This window comes from Aspergillus nomiae (assembly GCF_001204775.2).
Source record: "Aspergillus nomiae NRRL 13137 chromosome Unknown contig00329, whole genome shotgun sequence".
Lineage (NCBI taxonomy): Eukaryota > Fungi > Ascomycota > Eurotiomycetes > Eurotiales > Aspergillaceae > Aspergillus > Aspergillus nomiae.
The window spans coordinates 1-20297 of NW_015378384.1; the positions used below are offsets into that span (position 1 = coordinate 1).

The 20297-nt window shown below is 50.1% G+C and overlaps 7 protein-coding genes across 7 annotated transcripts; 4 read left to right on the top strand and 3 right to left on the bottom strand.

The window, feature by feature from the left end:
* Positions 1–38: 38 nt before the first annotated feature.
* Positions 39–959, top strand: ANOM_009076 (uncharacterized protein; the record flags this gene model as incomplete). Its single annotated transcript, XM_015554332.1, has 1 exon — positions 39–959. A coding segment is annotated over one exon (921 nt), but the record flags the coding sequence as incomplete, so codon positions are not given.
* A 378-nt stretch (positions 960–1337) lies between these two features.
* osm1 (putative fumarate reductase Osm1) lies at positions 1338–3466 on the bottom strand (the record flags this gene model as incomplete). The annotated part of the gene is made up of 4 exons (XM_015554333.1): positions 3400–3466; positions 3271–3339; positions 2948–3185; positions 1338–2892 (listed from the first exon to the last, which is right to left on the bottom strand). Exons 1-4 carry the CDS (start codon positions 3437–3439, stop codon positions 1338–1340), a joined length of 1902 nt encoding a protein of 633 aa, XP_015403549.1. The 5' UTR covers positions 3440–3466.
* Positions 3467–5305: 1839 nt separating this feature from the next.
* Positions 5306–6956, bottom strand: ANOM_009078 (aldehyde dehydrogenase; the record flags this gene model as incomplete). The annotated part of the gene is made up of 4 exons (XM_015554334.1): positions 5306–5450; positions 5515–5969; positions 6051–6420; positions 6487–6956. The coding sequence occupies 4 exons, from the start codon at positions 6954–6956 to the stop codon at positions 5306–5308; spliced, it is 1440 nt and encodes a 479-aa protein (XP_015403551.1).
* Positions 6957–10053: 3097 nt separating this feature from the next.
* On the top strand, positions 10054–11223 carry ANOM_009079 (uncharacterized protein; the record flags this gene model as incomplete). Its single annotated transcript, XM_015554335.1, has 3 exons — positions 10054–10240; positions 10294–10364; positions 10429–11223. The coding sequence occupies 3 exons, from the start codon at positions 10054–10056 to the stop codon at positions 11221–11223; spliced, it is 1053 nt and encodes a 350-aa protein (XP_015403548.1).
* Positions 11224–11592: 369 nt separating this feature from the next.
* Positions 11593–12958, bottom strand: ANOM_009080 (PCI domain-containing protein; the record flags this gene model as incomplete). Its single annotated transcript, XM_015554336.1, has 2 exons — positions 11593–11622; positions 11741–12958. The coding sequence occupies 2 exons, from the start codon at positions 12956–12958 to the stop codon at positions 11593–11595; spliced, it is 1248 nt and encodes a 415-aa protein (XP_015403540.1).
* A 764-nt stretch (positions 12959–13722) lies between these two features.
* On the top strand, positions 13723–17078 carry ANOM_009081 (transcription factor IIF subunit TFG2; the record flags this gene model as incomplete). Its single annotated transcript, XM_015554337.1, has 8 exons — positions 13723–13989; positions 14087–14354; positions 14416–14612; positions 14673–15056; positions 15451–15514; positions 15569–16310; positions 16361–16413; positions 16507–17078. The coding sequence occupies 8 exons, from the start codon at positions 13723–13725 to the stop codon at positions 17076–17078; spliced, it is 2547 nt and encodes an 848-aa protein (XP_015403541.1).
* A 911-nt stretch (positions 17079–17989) lies between these two features.
* On the top strand, positions 17990–19606 carry ANOM_009082 (C1 family peptidase; the record flags this gene model as incomplete). The annotated part of the gene is made up of 3 exons (XM_015554338.1): positions 17990–18151; positions 18232–19083; positions 19136–19606. 3 exons carry the CDS (start codon positions 17990–17992, stop codon positions 19568–19570), a joined length of 1449 nt encoding a protein of 482 aa, XP_015403542.1. The 3' UTR covers positions 19571–19606.
* Positions 19607–20297: the final 691 nt, after the last annotated feature.

Sequence of the window (20297 nt, forward strand, 5' to 3'; positions counted from 1 at the left end):
ACCCCTCCAACAAACCCCCCAATTCCACCAAACCAGCCGACAAGAACAACAACACAGACACCCCATCCCTAGCAAGTCGCATCCAAAGCTCAGCCTCCGGATTAGCCCGGCAAGCCTTCTCGGCCCCCGGTTCATCGGGCGATGCAGCACAGTTCCTCACCACCGGTAGTAAAGCCAGCATATCCTCATCCTCCGCCCTAGCAGCCGCAGAACACTACAACCAAGTTTCCGGACCCTCCGCGCCATCATCAGCGGGGGCTCAATTGCGTGATAGCAATGCGGGGACATTCCGCTCAACAACTACACCCCAGCAGGGTGGGTTCGAGATCCCTCATTTGAGCGAGGAGGAGTTCGCGCAAACAGGGAACGACTTCCTGGAGCCATCAACATCCACCTCTACTACGATAGACAAGGGAAAGGGAAAAGCGAGGGAAGAAGCATCTTCGATCTCACACACCCACGCCCCAGAACCGACCGACGGTTCAGCAGTCATCTCCCTCCTCTCAGACAGAACCTTCGATCCCACATTCCCGCACGACCCCGCCGAAATAATCGAAACAGAACTATTGCCCCCTCAGCAACTCACACAAGCGGAGATCCAAATGCTCGAGTCCTTCCGTCGCCATATCACTCCCCAGCCGGACACTGCCTCTCCATCTACCCACCGTCTTACGTCTGCCAGTCTCGTCCCGGAAATTGATACAATCCTAGATAGTGCGCCTGCGCTGACGGGTACAGATGCTGCTACCTTAAGGGATTGTGTTTTGGCTAGTTTGCCGGGGTCGGAGGATTGGGTTGATGTAGAGGAACGGTATCATGATGAGGTGTGGGGCTGGTTGAAACCTACTTTGGAGGCTGCCGCTAGAGAGCTGGAGGAGAAGGAGGATCCAAGGGGAGAAGATGGGCCTGCCGTGCAACGATTGAAGACGGTTTTGACACATATGCGGGCAAAGCTCTAGGAGTCTGGGTTGGGGAGTGAGATGGGGCGGCGGTCATGTAGTGTATACCCATACATTTGCCTTTTGTACAATATGTATTTGGTACCGAGGTTGTTGGTAGGTAGTGTATAGAACATTTTATGTCCACATAATCCTATTATGATATGAGAAACATCCAAGGCGAGAAATGATACGTGGTAACAAGGTGATTCGAAATATTCAATTGTACTATCGTACAGACTAAACATGAAAAGACGGGGTGCTTGCCCCGTATATCATCACAAACGATCATGGTAGTAATAAACGACAAACGCGGAGAAAAAGGGTATGTATCAAGAACTAGCTGCGTCAAATAATTTTCTCTGTCCAAAATGTATCGTTCCCATTCTATTGCACAATCTAAAGCTCGAGGCTGGGGGTCTGGCCCTTGACGCGGCCGATGACAATCTGAGCGGCATACTTGGGGATGACTTCGTCATCGTGAAGCATGGCGAACTCTTCGGTGGCATCACGGCCCATGAAGTTGAAGAGAGCGTTAGCGCCACCAGGGTGCTCATCCAACCAGTTAGTCACATCCAGGACGACACCCTTGACGACGATCCACAGGTCGTCCTTCTTGTTGTGCTTGGCAATTTCTTCCATGGAGTATTCGGTCGCGGGGATCTCGAACTTCTTGGGTTCATTGGCCTTAGCGGTGGAAGAGGCACCAGCCGGGGTAGCGCTGGCCTTAGCAGGCTCAGCAGTAGCAGCAGGAGTTCCAGCACCTGCGGGAATCTGAGCACCACTGCCACTAGCACCGCTCCACTCGACGGAGATCTTTCCTGGAGTAGACGGATCGATGTGCAGAGAGATCTGGCCCAAACGCTGAGAAGCGCTGGAAGCACCGCCAGAGACCAGCTTCTGGAAGAGGTGCTGGCTGGCGCTGTCACCAGCAACGCGACCGTAGACAACACATCCCAGGAGAGAAGAACCACCCAGACGGTTGGCACCGTGGACACCACCAGCAAGCTCACCACAAGCATAGAGACCCTCGAAAGGCTTCTGCTCCGAGTTCAGAACCTCGGCGTGCTCATTGATCTCGATACCACCCATGGTGAAGTGCAGGACGGGCTCCATCAGAGCCACGTGGAAGGTGTCGTTGATGTCGAAGGGCATGTTGTGGAAGAAACGCTTGCCCCAAGGATCCTTCACCTTGCCCTCAGCAATGGCATTGTATTCCTTGAAGGTCTTCTGAAGAGCAGCCTCGCCGCAGCCGATCTCCTTAGCCAACTCCTTGCCGGAGATCTTCTTCATGAGACCACGGCCGGAGTAGTGGCGGGTGTGGAAGTCCAAAACGTTGGATGCCTTGCTGTTCAGGACGAGGCGAATGGGCCACTTGCCCTTCTCCTTCTCCTTCCACATTTGACCCGAGACGTAGTCACGGTGACCGAGCTCATCCGAGAATCTTTGGCCATCGGAGTTGAGGAGAAGACCACCCTCACCACGGAGAGCCTCAGCAGCAAGGAACTTGAACTTGGCGGTCGGGTCCTTGGGGTCGACGAGACCCGTGGGGTGGACCTGGACCTTGTCCATGTCGATACCGTTGGCACCAATCTCCATCAACATCTTCTGACCATCACCAGTGGCGTGAGTGCCGTTCGTGCTAGACAGACCGAAGGTGTCGGGGCGGTGCTGCTTCAGGAGCGAGCCGTCGCCAAAGTCTGCGGCATAGCCACCAGTGGCCAAGATGACAATACCATCGGCGGTGTGTGTCTCACCATCATACTCATAGGTAACACCAGTTACGGTGTTGCCAGTCTTGTTGACGGAGGTAACGCGAGCCTTCTTGACAATCTGTACACGTTCAGGCTCCTTCTCGGTAAGCTCTTCCAACCGTTGCATGAGGGCGTAGGTGATGGCCATGCCGGGGAATTTGGCGTCATGACCACGGTGTGTACGAGGCTGGGAGTGACCACTGCGACACTATTAGAAAATCGAGTTTGTCATACTTATTGTATTGTATCACTTACCCAAGACGGGAAACAAGGGTGAGATCGAGGTTGAAAACATCCATCAGCCATTCCACAGCGGCAGCGGACTTGTATGTGAGAACCTTAATGAGCTCGGGGCGAGCCTTGTCTCTAGCGGATTTCAGGGTGTCGTCGTAAAATGTCTTGACGCTGTCCTGGATGCCCAGGTCGACCTGGGTGCGAGTAAGGGCACCATTGATACCCGAAGTAGCCTTGGTGGAGTTGCCACCGAAGAAAGCTATGGGAAGTCAGTCGCGATCGCTTTTTCGACGCCGATTTGCGATAATATCGATCGCAGTGCCATATGTACGAGCATCACATACCTTGTTTATCTAAAACGAGGACATTTCCACCGTTCAAGTAGACGGTGTGGGCGGCGGAGAGACCGGACACTGAGAGACGAGGTAATGGTCAGCAAATTGCGGGGAAAGCTTGGTTAGTAGATCACTCACATCCACCGCCGACAACAATTACTCTGGGGGCGGGAGCCATTGTGAAAGAAATGAAATGTAGGGAGAATAAGTGTAAAGAAAGGACAAGGAAGAATAAGGTCTGAGGAGAAGAAAAGGATCGGGGAAAAAGGACGAGACAGCGAGATCTTAAAGCAGTTCTCAAGGACCACAGGTTCCGGGGGGAGGAGTTGGATTGGGAAAGGTTCAGAAGCCGACAATGCTTTTCGGCCGAGGCTCATCGCTCGAGAGAATGTCCCTGTACCGTACTGGTACCGTTTCGCTATGCATGGACCGCTTTCCTCCCAGGCAGGAACCGCGTTTCCTCGATGGTAATTACTATACACCCTTACCGTGCTGAATGAAAAGACGGGGAAAGTGGTCCCTCCTTAGTAAAGGGTTATTACAACAACTCTGGTTTGTCCATAGAACTGGAGATCTGTTGACCCATTCTTGGTGGACCTTGATGTCTCTTGTGGATAAATGCTTAATGTTTAAGAGTCAACGAGTACAGGTATCAAAAACATACACAGGACATGGATGCTTTTCTCTTTTATCCAAGTAGCAGGGATGCGAAACCATCACATGCTTCAGATCAATACTGTATATGTATGTATGTATGTATCTATTTAGCAGTAGTCATCAGTCGTCCAGGCCCTGCGATCTGACCATCCGGCATGGTTTCCTCTTTCACTGTTTCCCCCCCCATGACACCACCTTTTTTCACATGTCCGAAGTCACCAGCAAATGAGAGGGCAAGCTTAAGTCAGCGGAGCGTCATGTTTCACCTGATGATCATAATTCTTCACTTCTTATTGCTCGGAGCTTAGAGATCTGCTCAGTATTAGATTTATCCGGGGTACCGTGGACAACTCGGAGTTGTCCCCTTTCGCGAGGCACTCTGTATGCCATGATCCGTGTGATCAGTTTCGATCAAGAGCATATCATATAGATTAAAAAGAATCCACCATCAAAACTATTACAGAAGAAATCCCCATCCCCAAGTTGTCATATTAACTAGTTCCCCCAGAGAATGGGCCATCCCCAGACCCGTAGACGGGAGGATCAGTGGCGGATTACCCCATACCCAAACATTTCCCTTGCCTATTGTAGAAGTACCTCGGACCGAGCGATCTTTAAGCTGGTCCGCCAATATCCAGCCAGCTTGTGCACTAAAGCTATGAATGGGTCCAGGTAGCATCAGACCATATTCATAATAAACACCCCTTTTCTCTACCTACTCTCTTCCCCCCATTCTTTATTTTGTCTACCTCCAACTCAACCTCTTGTTCCTGACAAGCTGTAGCTTGGGTCACCGATGCGGTCGGCTATTGGTCACGTGTACATCCCGGCTATTGATGTCCTGGTTGCTCTGCCAATAAGAGCGGGGTTCTCAATTGCCGCGTAGTGGAATGGCACAATAAGGTACCGCGGGCCCCGGCCCGTTAACTGGAATTGCAGATTTGGGCCGGTGAATAGCCGGTGGACAACTGTAACTGCTCCATCCAGGAACTGGTTCAGTCTTATATACTTTGCTTCTTCATGTTGTCAAATTAAGCTACTGTCTAGTTGTATTCTGTATTACTATGTATTACTGTTGTACGCTGTAGCTGGAGGTAAGTATAGCTCGGTGGTATATGTCCCGAAACGCACCAGTGTTGGTCGGCAATCTCGGGGAATATGCCGAGTCGCAGACCCCAAGTCGAGGCGGCACAGAGAGTATTGCGTCAACATGTCGGGGGTTGTTCACGCGATTTTACTCTGCACTATACCGAGAAACTCTAGAAAGTTCATGGAAACAATATTTACTCAATCATCATTAGTTAGCGATAATCGCCGTGACGAGCTGAACTACTATATACAATGACTCCTACTTATGAAACCCAGGTTACATATATGTCGTGATTCATTAATCCATCCAGGTTACGCTCTTGGTGACCAGGAATTCTTCCAGTCCTTGAGCGGTATTGAACCGGCCCCATCCGCTGTTCTTGACACCGCCGTGTGGCAACGCGGGTTCGTCGTGAATGGTCATACTGTTGATGTGGACCGCACTACATGCAATCAGTATGAATTCCAACGGAGACGGCTGAAAGTTGAAGATTTGAATAAACTCACCCAGATTGAATCCGCTTGGCCATAGATAATCCTTTGCGCAAGTCCTCGGTGAACACGGAAGCCGACAGACCATATCCACCGCCATTTGCGATTCGGATGGCCTCTTCATCGCTGTCAACCACCATGCACGCCGCCAATGAGGCGAACGCTTCCTCCTGCCAAACCTTCATATCTTCACTGACGCCACCAAGGAGGACAGGGGCCATGCGAACACCAGCTTCTGGTTGAGCCTCGGACGTCTGGTTCGCGGATCCGTGGATCAAATGGGCACCACTCGATAAGGCATCTGAGATCAGACGCTCGACTCGCGCTTTAGAAGCCACATTGACCAAAGTTGGAGGCGGAGAGGATGGGTCGAGGTTCGAGTTCAAGGCGTTCTTGAGTGCTTCCATGAAGGTCGGCGCAATGGAGGAGTGGACGAGGATCCGATCTGTGGCCATGCAGATTTGGCCAGACTGTGGAGTGTTAGAAAGAAAAAGGCGCGTTTACAGAAAGCACCAGGAATCATCATACGTTCAGATAGCTCCCGCCAATACGCCCTTCACGGCAGTTTCGATGTTCGCATCTGCGCAAACAATAGAGCTGTTCTTTCCTCCGAGTTCCATCAGGCATGGTTTGAGGTTCTGGCCGCAGGACCGGGCAACCTGTCTTCCGACGGCTGTGCTTCCGGTGAAGTTGATCTTACGCACAGCTGGGTGTTCAATCATAGTGTTGACTACCTGGGGGGCATCTTGGGGCCGACACGATATGAGGTTCAGACAGCCGGCAGGTAAGCCGGCATCTTCAAAAGCGCGAGCAAGTGCCCAGTATGAGCAGGGCGAAAGTTCGGAGGATTTCAGGATGGTTGTGTTGCCGGCAGCCAGCGCGCAGGCGGCGGAGCGGACGCCAAAAACGTAAGGAGCATTCCTAGAGAGTCATTGATAAGCCGTGGAAATTCCCATATGAAGAGCATTTCATCCAGCAAAAACACACCAAGGAACGATGCCCAAGATCACGCCCATAGGCTCCTTGTAAACAATGGCACTCTGACCCTCTTCCTCCACGACGGGCACACTTCCGCAAATGGAGGTAATGCGCCCAGCAATGTCCCTCAACATGCGAATACCAAGCGGTACGATAAAGTACTGCGACGCTCCTACGTCCGCACCCATTTCTGTCCGCATGTACTCCGCATTTTGAACAAGGCGACTTTCCAGGATATCGGCTGCCTTGAGTAGGATATCCCGTCGGACGGTGGGTTTAGTCTGCGACCAGGCTGGGAAGGCTGCCTCGGCGGCCTCGACGGCGCGGATAGCATCCTGAGGGGAAGCCGAAGCTGTTGCCCAGCAGCGCTGGTTGGTATATGGGCTGATGACGTCGAATGTAGACTCAGGCACTTCCTCCTTGCCATTGATAATCAAGGGGATTACCGAGGGAGCGGAGGAACTAGCTTCAGCCGTCATTGTAGTATGGATCGGAATTCGCTTGCAGAATAGGAGACTCGAAATCAGATTGACAGATACCGAAAGACCAAAAAAGTGAAGGTTCTATATATCTAGAACCAACAATTCTACGAGGTGGAGGGGCATTAAATTTAATAGTATGAGGGGAATCGTAGGTTAGTCTAGGCATCACTAGTACTGTTATACTAAGGACTGAGCCACAAATGGCCTTCAAAGCAGTACGAAGTCATTGGACCCACCCAACAGCCCGTCTTCCTCTTTTAAGTTGTCATGTTCCTAGACCCTTTCTCCTGGGCACTATACAAGATAGATAATTTGATTCTCTTCCACGATCAATCATAGGAAACTGTGCAAGACAATATCCCGTGATTTTTGACCGTAACCATGTGGTGAGGGTCTACATGCATGTAGACAACTACCCCACTGTGTCGAGGGGAATGCAGGTACCGCGCACAGAAGAGTCCCCGAGAGAATGAAATTATCTATGCCAGAAGGGGAATCGAAAGTCGGTAGGTACCGTGGACGTTGCGTGGATTTTTGTCGCCTGAAGAAAACATAGCGTAGCTAACTCTTAACCTTCTGGGCAGGTCTGGATGACGATCAGACACATCCTCCCACGGTTTAAAACTTCGAAATACCTAGGGACCACCCATCACAAGATTTTTGTTCGTGGATCGGTTCAGAGACGATGGAGTAGGGCTGCCCACAATATCCGAATGCGACGTTCGCTAGCAAGGAGCTTACTCAGACAGGGTCCACCTACAGTGGATATTTTATCGACAGTCAAGGGCCTCCCGCCATTAAGGAAGCGTGAATGTCAATAAGAGACCCGATTCCAACACTGATCGGTCACTGAAGTGCCGAATGTGTGAAATGATCTGCACCACGCTAACCATTAGCGTACCCACATCAGAAGTGACCAACCCAAGGCAATTGTATAGGACTATTGAATCGTCCCTAGACAGTACCTGCGGATCACCAAAAGCAGAACATTTCTAGAAGTATTACTCCGTACTTTGGTAAGGACCCCGAAGTGGCGTTTTGGATTTGTGATCTCAATAATTGGCATTAATTGTGGGGTGTTCCTCAGTTTTATATGAGCTTGTTGCACGGTATGGTTAGCGGAGAAATGAGGTAATCGACAAGCCTCTGACGGAGATTTTCTATGAAAGAGAGGGTTTAGGACCTAATAGTACAGGTACTTGGCGTTCTGCCCCTATAAACCTCAAGGACCCTGATCAGAACTGCCATGACTATCTATTGACTGTTGCAATTACGAGAACGAGCCCGGCGAAGAAAAAAAGAAATGCAGACGCCTTGACAGAACGTTGCGTACCAAGGATCTTTTCAAAAATTACAGGCGCAAGAGAACGTGCTCAAAGAAAGCCCTTACTGGGCTTGATCTCCAGCTGGTGATTAAGCAAACCAGGGTCCTTTTGCTATCCACGTGTGTTCTGTACCAAATTGCGTCCCGTGTTTTGTCGGCAAAACCCAGCATTGAGGGCAGCAACAGGACGATTAGTAGCTCAGCCTCTGCGCCCCGCAACTCTCAACGCATATTCTCCTCCTGCCGAACATGCCTTCCTTGACAAATAAGGCCTTACCTGGTTCAGATCAATAGAACTCGAGGATCTCCAGTCTCAACACACAGCAGTTATAGCTGTCAAGGTTGAATGACCGGGAAGCTAGGCTACGTCCCCCCCTTTTATGTAATAAAAATGCAGGCTACTTCCACAGAGGCGAACCTCTCCAAGGCATATTGTAGGAGAACCAAGCGGCCGTAGCCGGGGGTTGTACTCTGGAGGTGATCCGAGATCGACACGCGCTCAGCGCGCAACAATGTTCCGAATCGAAGAACACATTCCGCTCCTCTGACCACATTAGGAACTGTGGCCGAACTATGGATTCACTACATGCCGCCTGGAGATTCTGCTCACGGTGCTTATATCAGAACAGAACCATTCATTTCCACTCCTTGGAATAGCGGCAATAGACCGATGACAAGGTGGAAAGCGATCTCAGAGTAGGTTGTGTCAAACACATGGTTTGGGTCGCCGAGGGTTCTCAAAAGTAAATGTGTGGGAGATGTGGGGGTTCTCAAACGACGGATCGCCCGGAGCCCTGAGGAAGTGGAATAGGAGACAAGGTTTGGATCAGAAGAGATTTCTGCTCTCTTTTTGGGTTCCCCTTCTCCCCGGTTCGCTTGTCTTGCAGGAGTTGATCGGATAGCTCGCCTATTCCTCCAGGGACTGTTTCCCTCTCTCTCATTGAACCGTTGACCGCCAAAGGTTACATCGGCATGTTTATCAAACTCTATACATACTTCAAAGTTCACAGTCTAGTTCGCCTATCGTTGTCTGAGATAATATTAGTCTTGAATTGACAGGCACTAGCCTACTATTTACCTGTTTCCCATAGAACTCACCACCACTAAAACCAAATAGTGCATCGTTAGAGTTCAACACCAGAATGATCGTCGCTGGAGCCGGTGGGGACAGAATTGTCGCCACGAGGCCGCGGGTTCTTCAAAGGCCGCGTTATCATCCCAAATCAGATTGTATACTTCGGGGTCCTTATGTCATTCCTGCGGGTCTTCAGGTCCCACTGTTTCGCCTGGGCTTGTGTCACTTCCAATGATGTGCCTGTGTTGCCCTAACTCACCACCTCGTCTACCTACGAACTGTGCATCTCCAACCCTAGATTTGGGACGGACCCATAGCATTATTCCCACCTTTCCGGGTTTTTCTGTGCCTAAAATGCTTGGATGATGGGCGTAAAATGTAGTATATCTGCCGCGGGCCCCATACCCGCCTGCTGGCCTTGGTTCTTCAGGATCCTGTACTGTGTATCTTCCTGCGATTAGTCTCGCACAGCAGCAGTTTATGCTGCTCCTCTGAGACCGGGGCTATTCTTTATAACTATCTACTAGTCTCTCATTACTAGGGGAAGAGGGGCATTGCCGTTCTCGACCATCCCTCTCTATACATGTCATTCCTTTGCATATAGTCATCCCAATTTTCCTCCACCAGTGACCTGCGCACTCTACCGTCTTTCCTTTTCCCGCTTTATAGCTAGTCATTCCTTTCAAGCTTTCACCATGACAATTACCTCAAGGGGGGCTCAGATGATATGCATCGTCTCGGTGTTGGTCGGTCTGTCCCTTATATCAGTTATCGTGCGAGTCTTCGCCCGAATGAAACGAAGCATTGGATTGGGCATGGACGACTACCTCTGCTTTCTTTCAATGGGTCTTTTAATTGCTATGCTCATTGAATTAGTGCTATGTAAGCATTGTGAAACCCACTGCCCTGGACTAGTTGCTAACCGTCATGCAAAGGGGTCATTATCGGAGGCAATGGAGCCCATATGGCAGATCTAGATAAGACAACATTGATGAACTTCTCAAAGGTATGAACAGTTACCACCTGATCCCGACCAATGTCTCTTGGGCAATACACTAATCCAACCATAGATATTCCTTGCAAACCAGTTCACATACTTCGTACTCTGCCCCGCCATCAAAATATCCATCATATGCTTCTACCGTCGAATTTTCACCATGAAGACCTTCCAATGGGTATCATTCGCACTCAACAGCCTAATCGCCGCCTGGGGAGCCGGTATCTTCCTCGCCTGCGCCCTACAATGTCGCCCATTGAGGGGCTACTGGGACAAGAGCATCGACGGCCACTGCTTCGACGGGAACAAGTTCTTCATCGTCAACCAAGCCTTCAACGTCCTGATGGACTTCGTAATCCTATTCCTACCGATCCCCATGATCTGGGGCCTCCAGCGCGCATGGCAGGACAAACTCGCCCTGAACGGCGTCTTCGCCATCGGTGGCTTCGTCTGCTTCGCCAGTATCTACCGCATCGTCGTCCTCTTCTGGATCAAACCAGATGATACCACCTACACCGTCTACCAGGCGGCTCTCTGGACCCATATCGAGCCCGCGGTCGGCCTGATCTGCTCCTGTCTCCCCGTCATCCGTGGCCTGTTCCCGAGATTCAAGATCCCCGGCAGTCGTCGTTATGCTACCGCGCCGTACTATATCAATACCGATATCAGCACCTCCAATTTCGCCATGTCTAGTCCGAAGTCGCCGGCCTCCGCGTACTTTAAGATGATGGAGGAGGGTTCAATATCCCGTGCTACGAGCGATTCCAATGTCCCCGTTGATAAGAATTATCTGATTCCTATGGGGATTGCGGTTCGCACGGATTTCACTGTGAGCAAGGACTCGGCTTCTGTGAAGTCTCACTCTTAATTCTGTGGGTTACCTTGTGGTGACTGGTGCCTTAATTCTTTTTGATTTCAGTCCATGTCCCGTGATTCGATGCACGTTTCGTTCTTTATTGCCCCATTTTTACGACCTTATCTTGACGACTTATCATGTCTTACTGTCTTTCGCTATGGCTCAGTGCCCAGACTTTTTTTTCTTGCTTGTTTCTTTCTAGCGTACCTATCGTGTCTAGACTACTTTGTGTGGCGTTATGTATACTCTGACACCGATGTAATATACCCTGAGAAGTATCTTAATGTTCGAGTTTATTTTCTAGGATCGAGATGTCAAAATCGTATTGTGTTGCTATAACTGGTGGTATCCGTTGTTCATTTTTTCGTAAATCCTCCGTTCTCAGTGTACGGTCTGCCCAACTGTAAAGTCCTGAAATTACAAACCAAGGTGAGCGGTTTTGCATTGTGTGTAGTAGAAGCGATGGGGTGTGTGTGTGTGTGTGTGTGTGTGTGTGTGTGTGTGTGTGTGTGTGTGTGTGTGTACATACCGGAAATGCGTCCGTAATACTGGTCGCTACTCTTTCCACATCTTCCGCGAGTCCTTGAACCCCGGCATCCCATTGTCTAATATGCCTCCCTGTACCGGCTGTGCTTGATTCAAAGTAGATGACCCCATCGATCTGATCAATGCTGCCGCTCAACCGGCCTTGTTCGACCATCCGCGCCGCATAGGCCTCGGCCTTCTCACCCGCCGTCAGATCCCCGCTTGCCTGGAGTCCCAGGATAGCGCCCAGCGCATCCGTAGTAATGTTCTCATACAACTTACTCGCCGCGACGAGGTTATGTTCAACCACCGCCTTATCGAGAACAGTAGTGCCGTCCGCCGTCTGCGCAAGCTGGTGAGGGGCCAACCTCTGCGAAAAAGCTGCGACTTCAGCCGGAGTCAATAGTCGATCCAAGAACATCTTCTCCAAAATACCAAATTCCTCCACAGACGTCGCCCGGTCATCCTTGTACAACGTCGCCAGAATCCGGGAGCGCTGCGGACCAGCCGGGCCCAGGACCGCACAGCGGATGGCGGCAGCCAAAGCCTGCAGACGATCGCTCTCATCGACGCCGGCCGCCAGACTCACATTGAAATATTCTTGGCTGGCATCGAGGAACTTCCTCCGAGCGTCTAGGATGCGGGCCTGGGAAAGCTTGAAATGGAGCTTCAACTCGTGATCTTCGATCTTGCTGGGTAGGTTCTTGATTCGGTTGAGAACTGCCTCCGCACTGGTTGTATCGTCTTCCTCCAGGTATAGTCGTACGATTCGAATCCATAGTCGCACTTTTGCTGCGTCGGATACCAGGCGTTGTGAGCTGTCGATGTGAATCCCTTGTAGTGTCCGCGCGGCTGCGACGTATTCTTCTTCAGCCTCGTATGCGTCTGCGAGGAGTTCGCGGATCTGGGCGTCTTGTTCTTCGACTGAGGTGGAGCGAGATTGGAGGAGTGTGATGGCGTGTTGGCCTACTTTGATCTGGGTTTCGGGGTTCAGTTTCCGGAGAACGTCAATGAACGCGTCGAGGAGTGGGCGGGCGGCCACGATGCTGATGTCTTCGTTGAGGATGGAGTCAAGATAGAAAGTCAAATCTTGAGACAGCTGGTCTCCAGATGATGTCGAGGCAACGTCGGATAGAAGGTCGTTGTAGAGCTGTAGCTTGTTTTGGGGATTAGCGGACGATTCAATCTCCGCGAGGGCGGAGGTAATCTTGTGAGATGCCATGGGAGAGGTTCTCAGGCGGGATGGCGAATGCGTTGAGATGAAGCAGGCAGGTATTGTATGTTTCAGGCTTTGTTTAAGAGGTGGACTATTATTTGTCTTGTGGGATCGGTGTGACGGAGAAGATGTTGTACCTTAAACTCACTGCGGGCACAAACGATGTCAAGCTTACAGAGTTGCTTATCGATAAGAGGGGCTGAAGGGTGCAACAATAGCATCACCACTATGCGGGGGTTTTTCTGCCTCAAGAATTCCTTAGGCGAGCTCTAAGTCTATGTTGCCTTGCAGCCTTGTTTAATTGACTATTTTATTGTCCTACAATACTCCGTTGTTTGAGAGGTTACTCAGCGTGGAGCCCATTAATAGTCTTCACCTCAGCGAAAAAAGTATATGTTGGGTGTATTTTCCATATTAGATTTCAAGTTAGGCTAGACCGGATGAGTTTTAGATTCATTAAATTCAGCGCTTGCATATTGGAACTTTATGTCAAGTAACGGGGTTATTGTTGTTTATATTCAAGACTTTAAATGAACTGAACGGCGGTTAAGGATGCCGCCACCGCCTTTGGCCGACCCGCCGCTCGGCAGCTCCCTCTGCAGTTAGAGCGGACGCATGGCGAGTGTTTCAACATCACGTCACACCACCGACTGCATACCGTCTAGAACATCGGTTGTCGCCCAGATTGTTCTAATACACGGTCGCATTGCCCGATACTACCAGCGGGTGAAATCTCAGATTCTCATTTGTTTGTGTGGGCGGTTAGCGCCATGGTTCCCCAAATCAAACCGGACCCCGACGCGGCATCACCATATATCAAACCCGACCCGGACAGCAAAGATGCTATTCTCGACGACATTGACGATGAAGATCTCTATGAAGATGCCGGCGATTTAGACTTTACAAACGCTGCACAGAGTGTGTGGCTCTCCCGCATTCCTCGAACGCTCTGGGAGCATTGGTCCAACCTCGACGACGATGAAGAAATTCAGATCGGGACGGTTCGGATCGAGGGCCCGCTAAACGATATTAAAAGGGTATGTGATGTTCCTGGATAGGCGGTGCTCGCATTGCGGTCATTACTTGTGTGGTGTTATCTCTTAGGGACGTTGTCTGATATGCGAATCTTTCTAGGTCAGTTTGCGTATCAATGAACGAGAGGAGAACCATGATATCCCCAAAGATTACCTACTGCAACGGCAAACAGTAAACACAGAACATGTATCCTCTCATTCTACGCAAAACACGTATCTATTCACTGAAAAGGACATTCCTGGCCATGAGAATCGGATGATCACTTTTGGCGAGGCGCGCTCAGCCTTGTACGAGTCGATGAAGCGAGAAGCTAAGAAGAAGGAGCGGAAGAAGAAGTGGGAGCCTTATGTCCGGAAGACGGTACCTAGTATGTTCTCTTTGGCTGGTCTACAAAGGATGAAGAAGGGATAATGCTTACACCGTGACAGAACAAACTGCCCTTGTAGGCAGTGTTTCCGAGGAGTTCAACTGCCTTCCTGTGGAGAATGAAGAGTTCCGGCTACTCTCAGAACAAAAAGTCTTGCAATCTCTCAAACCGAAACGCGAAACCGTCTTCATCGACAAGGTCCCTGGAAAGCTCCTTCAGGCAAGAAACGTTCTACCGGGAGAAAAGGGCGCCTTCGTGGTAAGTAGCCTGCAGCCTTCAAATACTCCTTTTCTTTACGTTGATCTAATGTCGATACAGCAAGCAACAAAGGTGGCAAAGCTCAAGCCTCAAGAAAACAAGACAACGCGTATGCCACAAAACGAGCTTCTGGATCTCATTTATCAGTGTTTCCGAGAGTACAGATACTGGCCATTTAAGGCGCTCAAAGCGAGACTCCGACAGCCTGAGGCGTATCTTAAGCAAACGTTGGAGATGATTGGTCACTTGGTCAAATCCGGCGATTTCGCCATGACCTGGGAGCTGAAACCAGAAGCGAAAGAGAGCAGCTATGCGAATGCGTTGTCATATGGCGATGCAAAGGAGGAGATGGCGCCTGGTGCTGACTACAACTTCGACGACGCCTCCGAGGAGGAAGCGACACCCGGGATGTTTACAGATAACGACGATATACAATTTGAGAATGTTCCCTAAAGACTATTGGATCTATGTAGCATAAGCAAGGTCATGGCGTTTGTCTTGGGTTGTCTTTTGGGTTGATTTCATAAAGGTCATTCTGGTATTATTAATTGTGGGCTTAGATGCCAATCCATAGTATACAAACAAATGCATCAATTCACAAACAATGAGTTGAAGCTAGATTAAGATTTGAGTAGCTACTTAATGTAACTGAGTTCTTTGTAAGAGTGATCTAATTCAAGCTTACCTGGGCCCCACGTGACCGCACCCGCCACAGGTCAATCATCTTTCCACTTGCATCAACATTACCAATCGCTAATTCTTTGTCAGTACATTCCTAACCACGCTGTAAAGGACAGAACAAATTTAGTGCATGTGGTCTACTAACTGTGAATGTTAGCCATACTCTTTAGTGACCATGACAGAAGATCAGGACCTGATGGCCAAGATCAGCCAGCTTGCTGGTAAGCATACGTGACGCGCACTTAATAATAATTCTGCCCACTCATATCAGATAGGCCAGATCAATAGACACAAGACCCAAAACCCCCAGACATCAACGCCTTACGGTAGTGATTACCAATCAGGTCATTATGTAGCACGCCATGTACCTTCTCGAGGGCGTCCCGGTTGGGCGCCATACCGCGGACGACCGTATGGGCGAGGCCGTGGCGCTGCTCCTCACCGACACCGTACACTCGTTCTCAACAATACAGCGACACCAGGGACACCAGGTGGTGCGACACCCTCTACTAACTCTGGGATGGATGTTGATAGTGAGAGTCGATCGACAACGCCAAATGGATGGGTTGCCAAGCGCGACCGACACATGCAGCTGATAAACTCTGCTATATACGACCAAGAAGCGCAGGCGAGAGCGAAGGCTATGGAAGAGAGTCGCAAGGCCAAGGAGCAGAAAAAAGCAGATATCGAGCGAGCCAAAGTACTCCGATACGCGCAGGGTGTCGGTAGGCAGTATCCCGGTCCCGCCGCTCCCCAGGTTGCTCCGGGGCCGTCGGCGGAGTATCAGGTCTACCTCAACGACATACCTTTCCGTGTTTCACGAGGCGGTAGTAAACTGATTAGAGTGTCTGGTGCGGCTTTCTCTGCTGCCATACTGACCAAGCGGGCTGGCTCACCGTTAATAGATGATCCGAATACTATCAACAACACACCAAAGAGGGTAACCATTGCTGGTGTTACATTTGTTCGGAGCAAAAATGGGAATCTCCATCGTCTTGGCGCGGTTACTTCGAAAAGGTGATTGTACTGCTCCGCATACTAAGATTGGACACTCACAGCAAGTACAGAAAGCCCAACGCGACTAAGAAGGATGAGCTTTGCCGAAGATTCACTACGACCGGTAACGATGATTTCCCTCGACAAACCTGAAATTTATTTCTCAATGTCGTTTATATCCCACAAAGACCGTGCTGATTGGAACGTGATATTTTAGGCACTTGCTACAAAGGACCATCCTGTCTCTACGTTCATGACCCAGATAAGGTCGCGCTGTGCAAAGACTTCCTCCAAACTGGTGATTGTGCCGCAGGTATAAGTTGCGATCTTTCCCATGAACCTTCGCCCCACAGATCCCCTACTTGTATGCATTTCCTCCGAGGTCGCTGCTCCAACCCGGAGTGCCGATATGCCCATATCCGTTTGACTCCTGGCGCACCCGTTTGCAGAGATTTTGCAAATTTGGGTTACTGCGAGAAAGGCGCTAATTGCGACCAACGACATGTACATGAGTGTCCTGATTACGCCAACACGGGTGTATGCAACAAGAAACGTTGTCGCCTGCCCCATGTTGATCGTGCAGGACAGATTCGGAAGAATACTGGTGCTAACAAGGTCGATGCCACGAACGACGACGACTCTGACGCCTCTAGCGAGGATGAAGAGTACGATGAAATCGATTCTGATGATGTTGACTCAGACGATCTTGACGAGGATGAGCCGGAACTCATCATAAAAACAGACGGCAGTAACGATCTTTCGCAGCAGCAGGATTTCATCAGCTTCTAATTGTACATGCCCACTAACTGCACATAGCTGCAAGAATAGTGTAATTGAGGATTTGGTTTGTCTTATCAGGGAAGATGATAAAAAAGAAAAAGAAAAAGTGAGAGTGAGAGAAACAGGAAAGAAGAAGAAGAAAAAAAATTGAAAATACAAGGAAAGAAGATGGACGAATCAAAATTCAGTAATTGGGAGGTTATCTGCTTTGGCGTTTGTTGCTTTATGCCTTACGAAGTGAAGTTTTCTGCTCGCGAAAGAAGTTACCGATACCCATACAGCATGTTTCACGACTTGTCTATTTGTCTGGTGGAGAGGGCTTGATGAAGGTTTGGATTGTTTCATGGGTGGCAATCTACAAGTTGATAAGGAGGCACTGTAGTATTACTCGGTACTCTTGACTAGAGATCAGGAATAGATACTAGGATGGTAATGGCAGTTCCTTTAAATTCTATGCAATTTTATTAATATTTTTCCCACCTTGCACCCGCGGACAAACCTGTGACCATGAGCGTGACTGCAATAACCGTCTCCAATCACGCAAACACTACTGACATCCCCCCGTGACCATGCCGCAAGGTTCTCAGTTGCATGGAGCTTAAGTTGCATCTTATCCCCTATCCTGAGATAAGACTGGCTCTATAAATATCGCCTCCTCCCCACCTCAACCTGCCTTCTACTGGAAGGCCTTAACTGCTTCTCCTAGCATACAAGGATATCCCAAATATACCCCATAGCTCTTCTAGCCACAAGTATACCCGATCTGCACCCAAGATGGGCTCCAACAATTCGAAATTGGCCCCTACCAATAAGAAAATAGACGAAAAGCCCGCTTGTGCAACAACGGCGACTATGAAATTGAGGCAGATAGCATCGGGAAGCGGCAACTTGGACACCCACCATGAGCATGAAGCCCGTACATGACCCTGTCCCTTGTCTATCCATGCCCAAGCAGTTACAAAAATAGTTACAACGGGGCGCTGATCAATGTAGCACCTCCGTACAATGCGGACGACCGGGCGAGAAGTCTCGCGATCCCACAGCTGAAAGATTGGGAAGAGCTTCTCCTGAGTTCCGACAAGGTAGTAAAGCCTATATCTCGCACATCAAGACAGGGGATACTACATTGATTGCTAGATATCTAATCCGGTTGCTTACCCAGAACCGTCTGGCCATTCTTAGTTTCGCCACCAATCCCTATTCGCAGATTCTTACCAATCGGTCTGCTGTGCAGGCTGTAGATAGGCCGGTTTTTAATGTCAAGATCCCGTTGGAAGGCGCCCCGATCACGAATCAGCGCTCGTCAGGCCGCTGCTGGCTGTTTGCGGCGACAAATGTTTTCCGGGTGCCACTCATGAAGAAGCATAACCTGAAGGACTTTGAGCTCAGTCAGGCATACCTCTTCTACTGGGATAAAATCGAGAAGGCCAATTGGTTCATGGAGAAGATCATAGAGACAGCGGATGAGGATCTGTCCAGTCGCTTGGTGCAGAAGCTGCTCGAGGACCCCGTCACGGACGGGGGCCAATGGGATATGGTGGCGAACCTGGTGGGCAAGTATGGCTTGGTGCCTCACGACATCTACCCGGATAACTTTAGTGCCCAGAACAGTGCGAAGATGAACTGGCTCGTAACAGTGAAGCTACGCGAGCATGCGTTGACACTGCGGCGGTTGGCGCAAAGTCAGCCCGAGAGACTGGCGAGACAGAAGGATGAATTTCTGAAAGAGATCCACACCCTGGTGACTATCATGTTGGGCCCGCCACCGAGTCCAAGTGAGGCCTTCCACTGGGAGTACTATGATGCCGATGGCAAATTTCAGGAAGTACACGATAGCCCGCAGGGATTTGCGAGACAGGCCTCTACGCAACTGGCCCGAGGAGATGTTGATCCCCGGAAGATGCTGAGCTTGGTCAATGACCCGCGAAATGAGTACGACCGATTATTGACAGTCGATAAACTGGGTAATGTAGTGGGAGGACGTCCGATCACATACGTCAATGTGGACATGAAGGTGAGTTCCTACGGAAAACCATGTGTTTCAACGGTGACCAACACGTTCCTAGACGATCAAAACCGCTGCCATTGCAATGCTTCGTGCAGGGCACCCTGTTTTCTTTGGCTGCGATGTTGGAAAATTCTACGACGCCAATCTTGGCGTGATGGATCCGTGGCTGCTGGACCTCAGATTGGGATTCAATACCACGCTGCGCATGGATAAGGCACAAAGACTGAGTACCGGCGAGTCATCCATGACCCATGCGATGGTGCTGACAGGCGTTCATGTCGAGAAGGGCCAGCCAGTGCGATGGCGGGTGCAGAACTCCTGGGGTGAGGCCGTGGGAGACAAGGGTTGGTTTGTCATGGCAGATGAATGGATGGACGAGTTTACGTATCAGGTAGTGGTTGACTCCCGGTTCGTTTCAAAAGAGGTGCGAGATATTCTAAATCAGGAACCAGAGGTCTTGCCACGATGGGACCCGATGGGAGTCCTTGCGTGACGAGTGGCCAATACTAGAAATATACGATAGTTGCAGATCTACAATGTTCTCCGTCATAGAGCATATCTGAAGGACAAAGGAGGTCCAGGAGACTTTACCGCATATTCACCGAAGCAAGTAGTACTCTGCCTCGCAGTAGAGAAGCCACATAATGCGGTAACCTGAAACTCAACAAGGCCGTCAGTATTGCTCCGAGAAGACATGAAACAGTCTCTAATCCTGAATTTGCGCGTTCTGAGGCATCACCAGTGGTGCCACAAGTTGTCAAACTTGTCAAACCATGTGACTCACACCCTCATTCTGCTGCACCCCATAGGCAAGGTACACACTCGCCCAAGGAAGCGTCTGAGTGTCAGTCTACCCGGACGTCCCTATGCAAGTCTAAGGTAGGTTGGATCCTATGGTGATCTGATCACCGTCTGTGCCTGATGACCCCCTGTACGATTATTGGTCCAATCAGATCATGGAGGGTCAGGAAACGCCAACCGACCAATGGCAACAATTCCTTCAACACCGATATTTCGTCGAACCGACGAGATACTCGTGGTTAGCTTCTGGGGAAGATGGAGCTTGGATCCGATAGGGAGACATTCGAGAATATTGCGAGGATCCACAGGGCTCATTTCGCTTGGGTTAATAATTGACTTGATGATATCAGCTTCAGAGAGAGACATGTTCTGTTGACGTTGACCGCCGTCTGTACCGATGTACTCCGTAGATTATAACT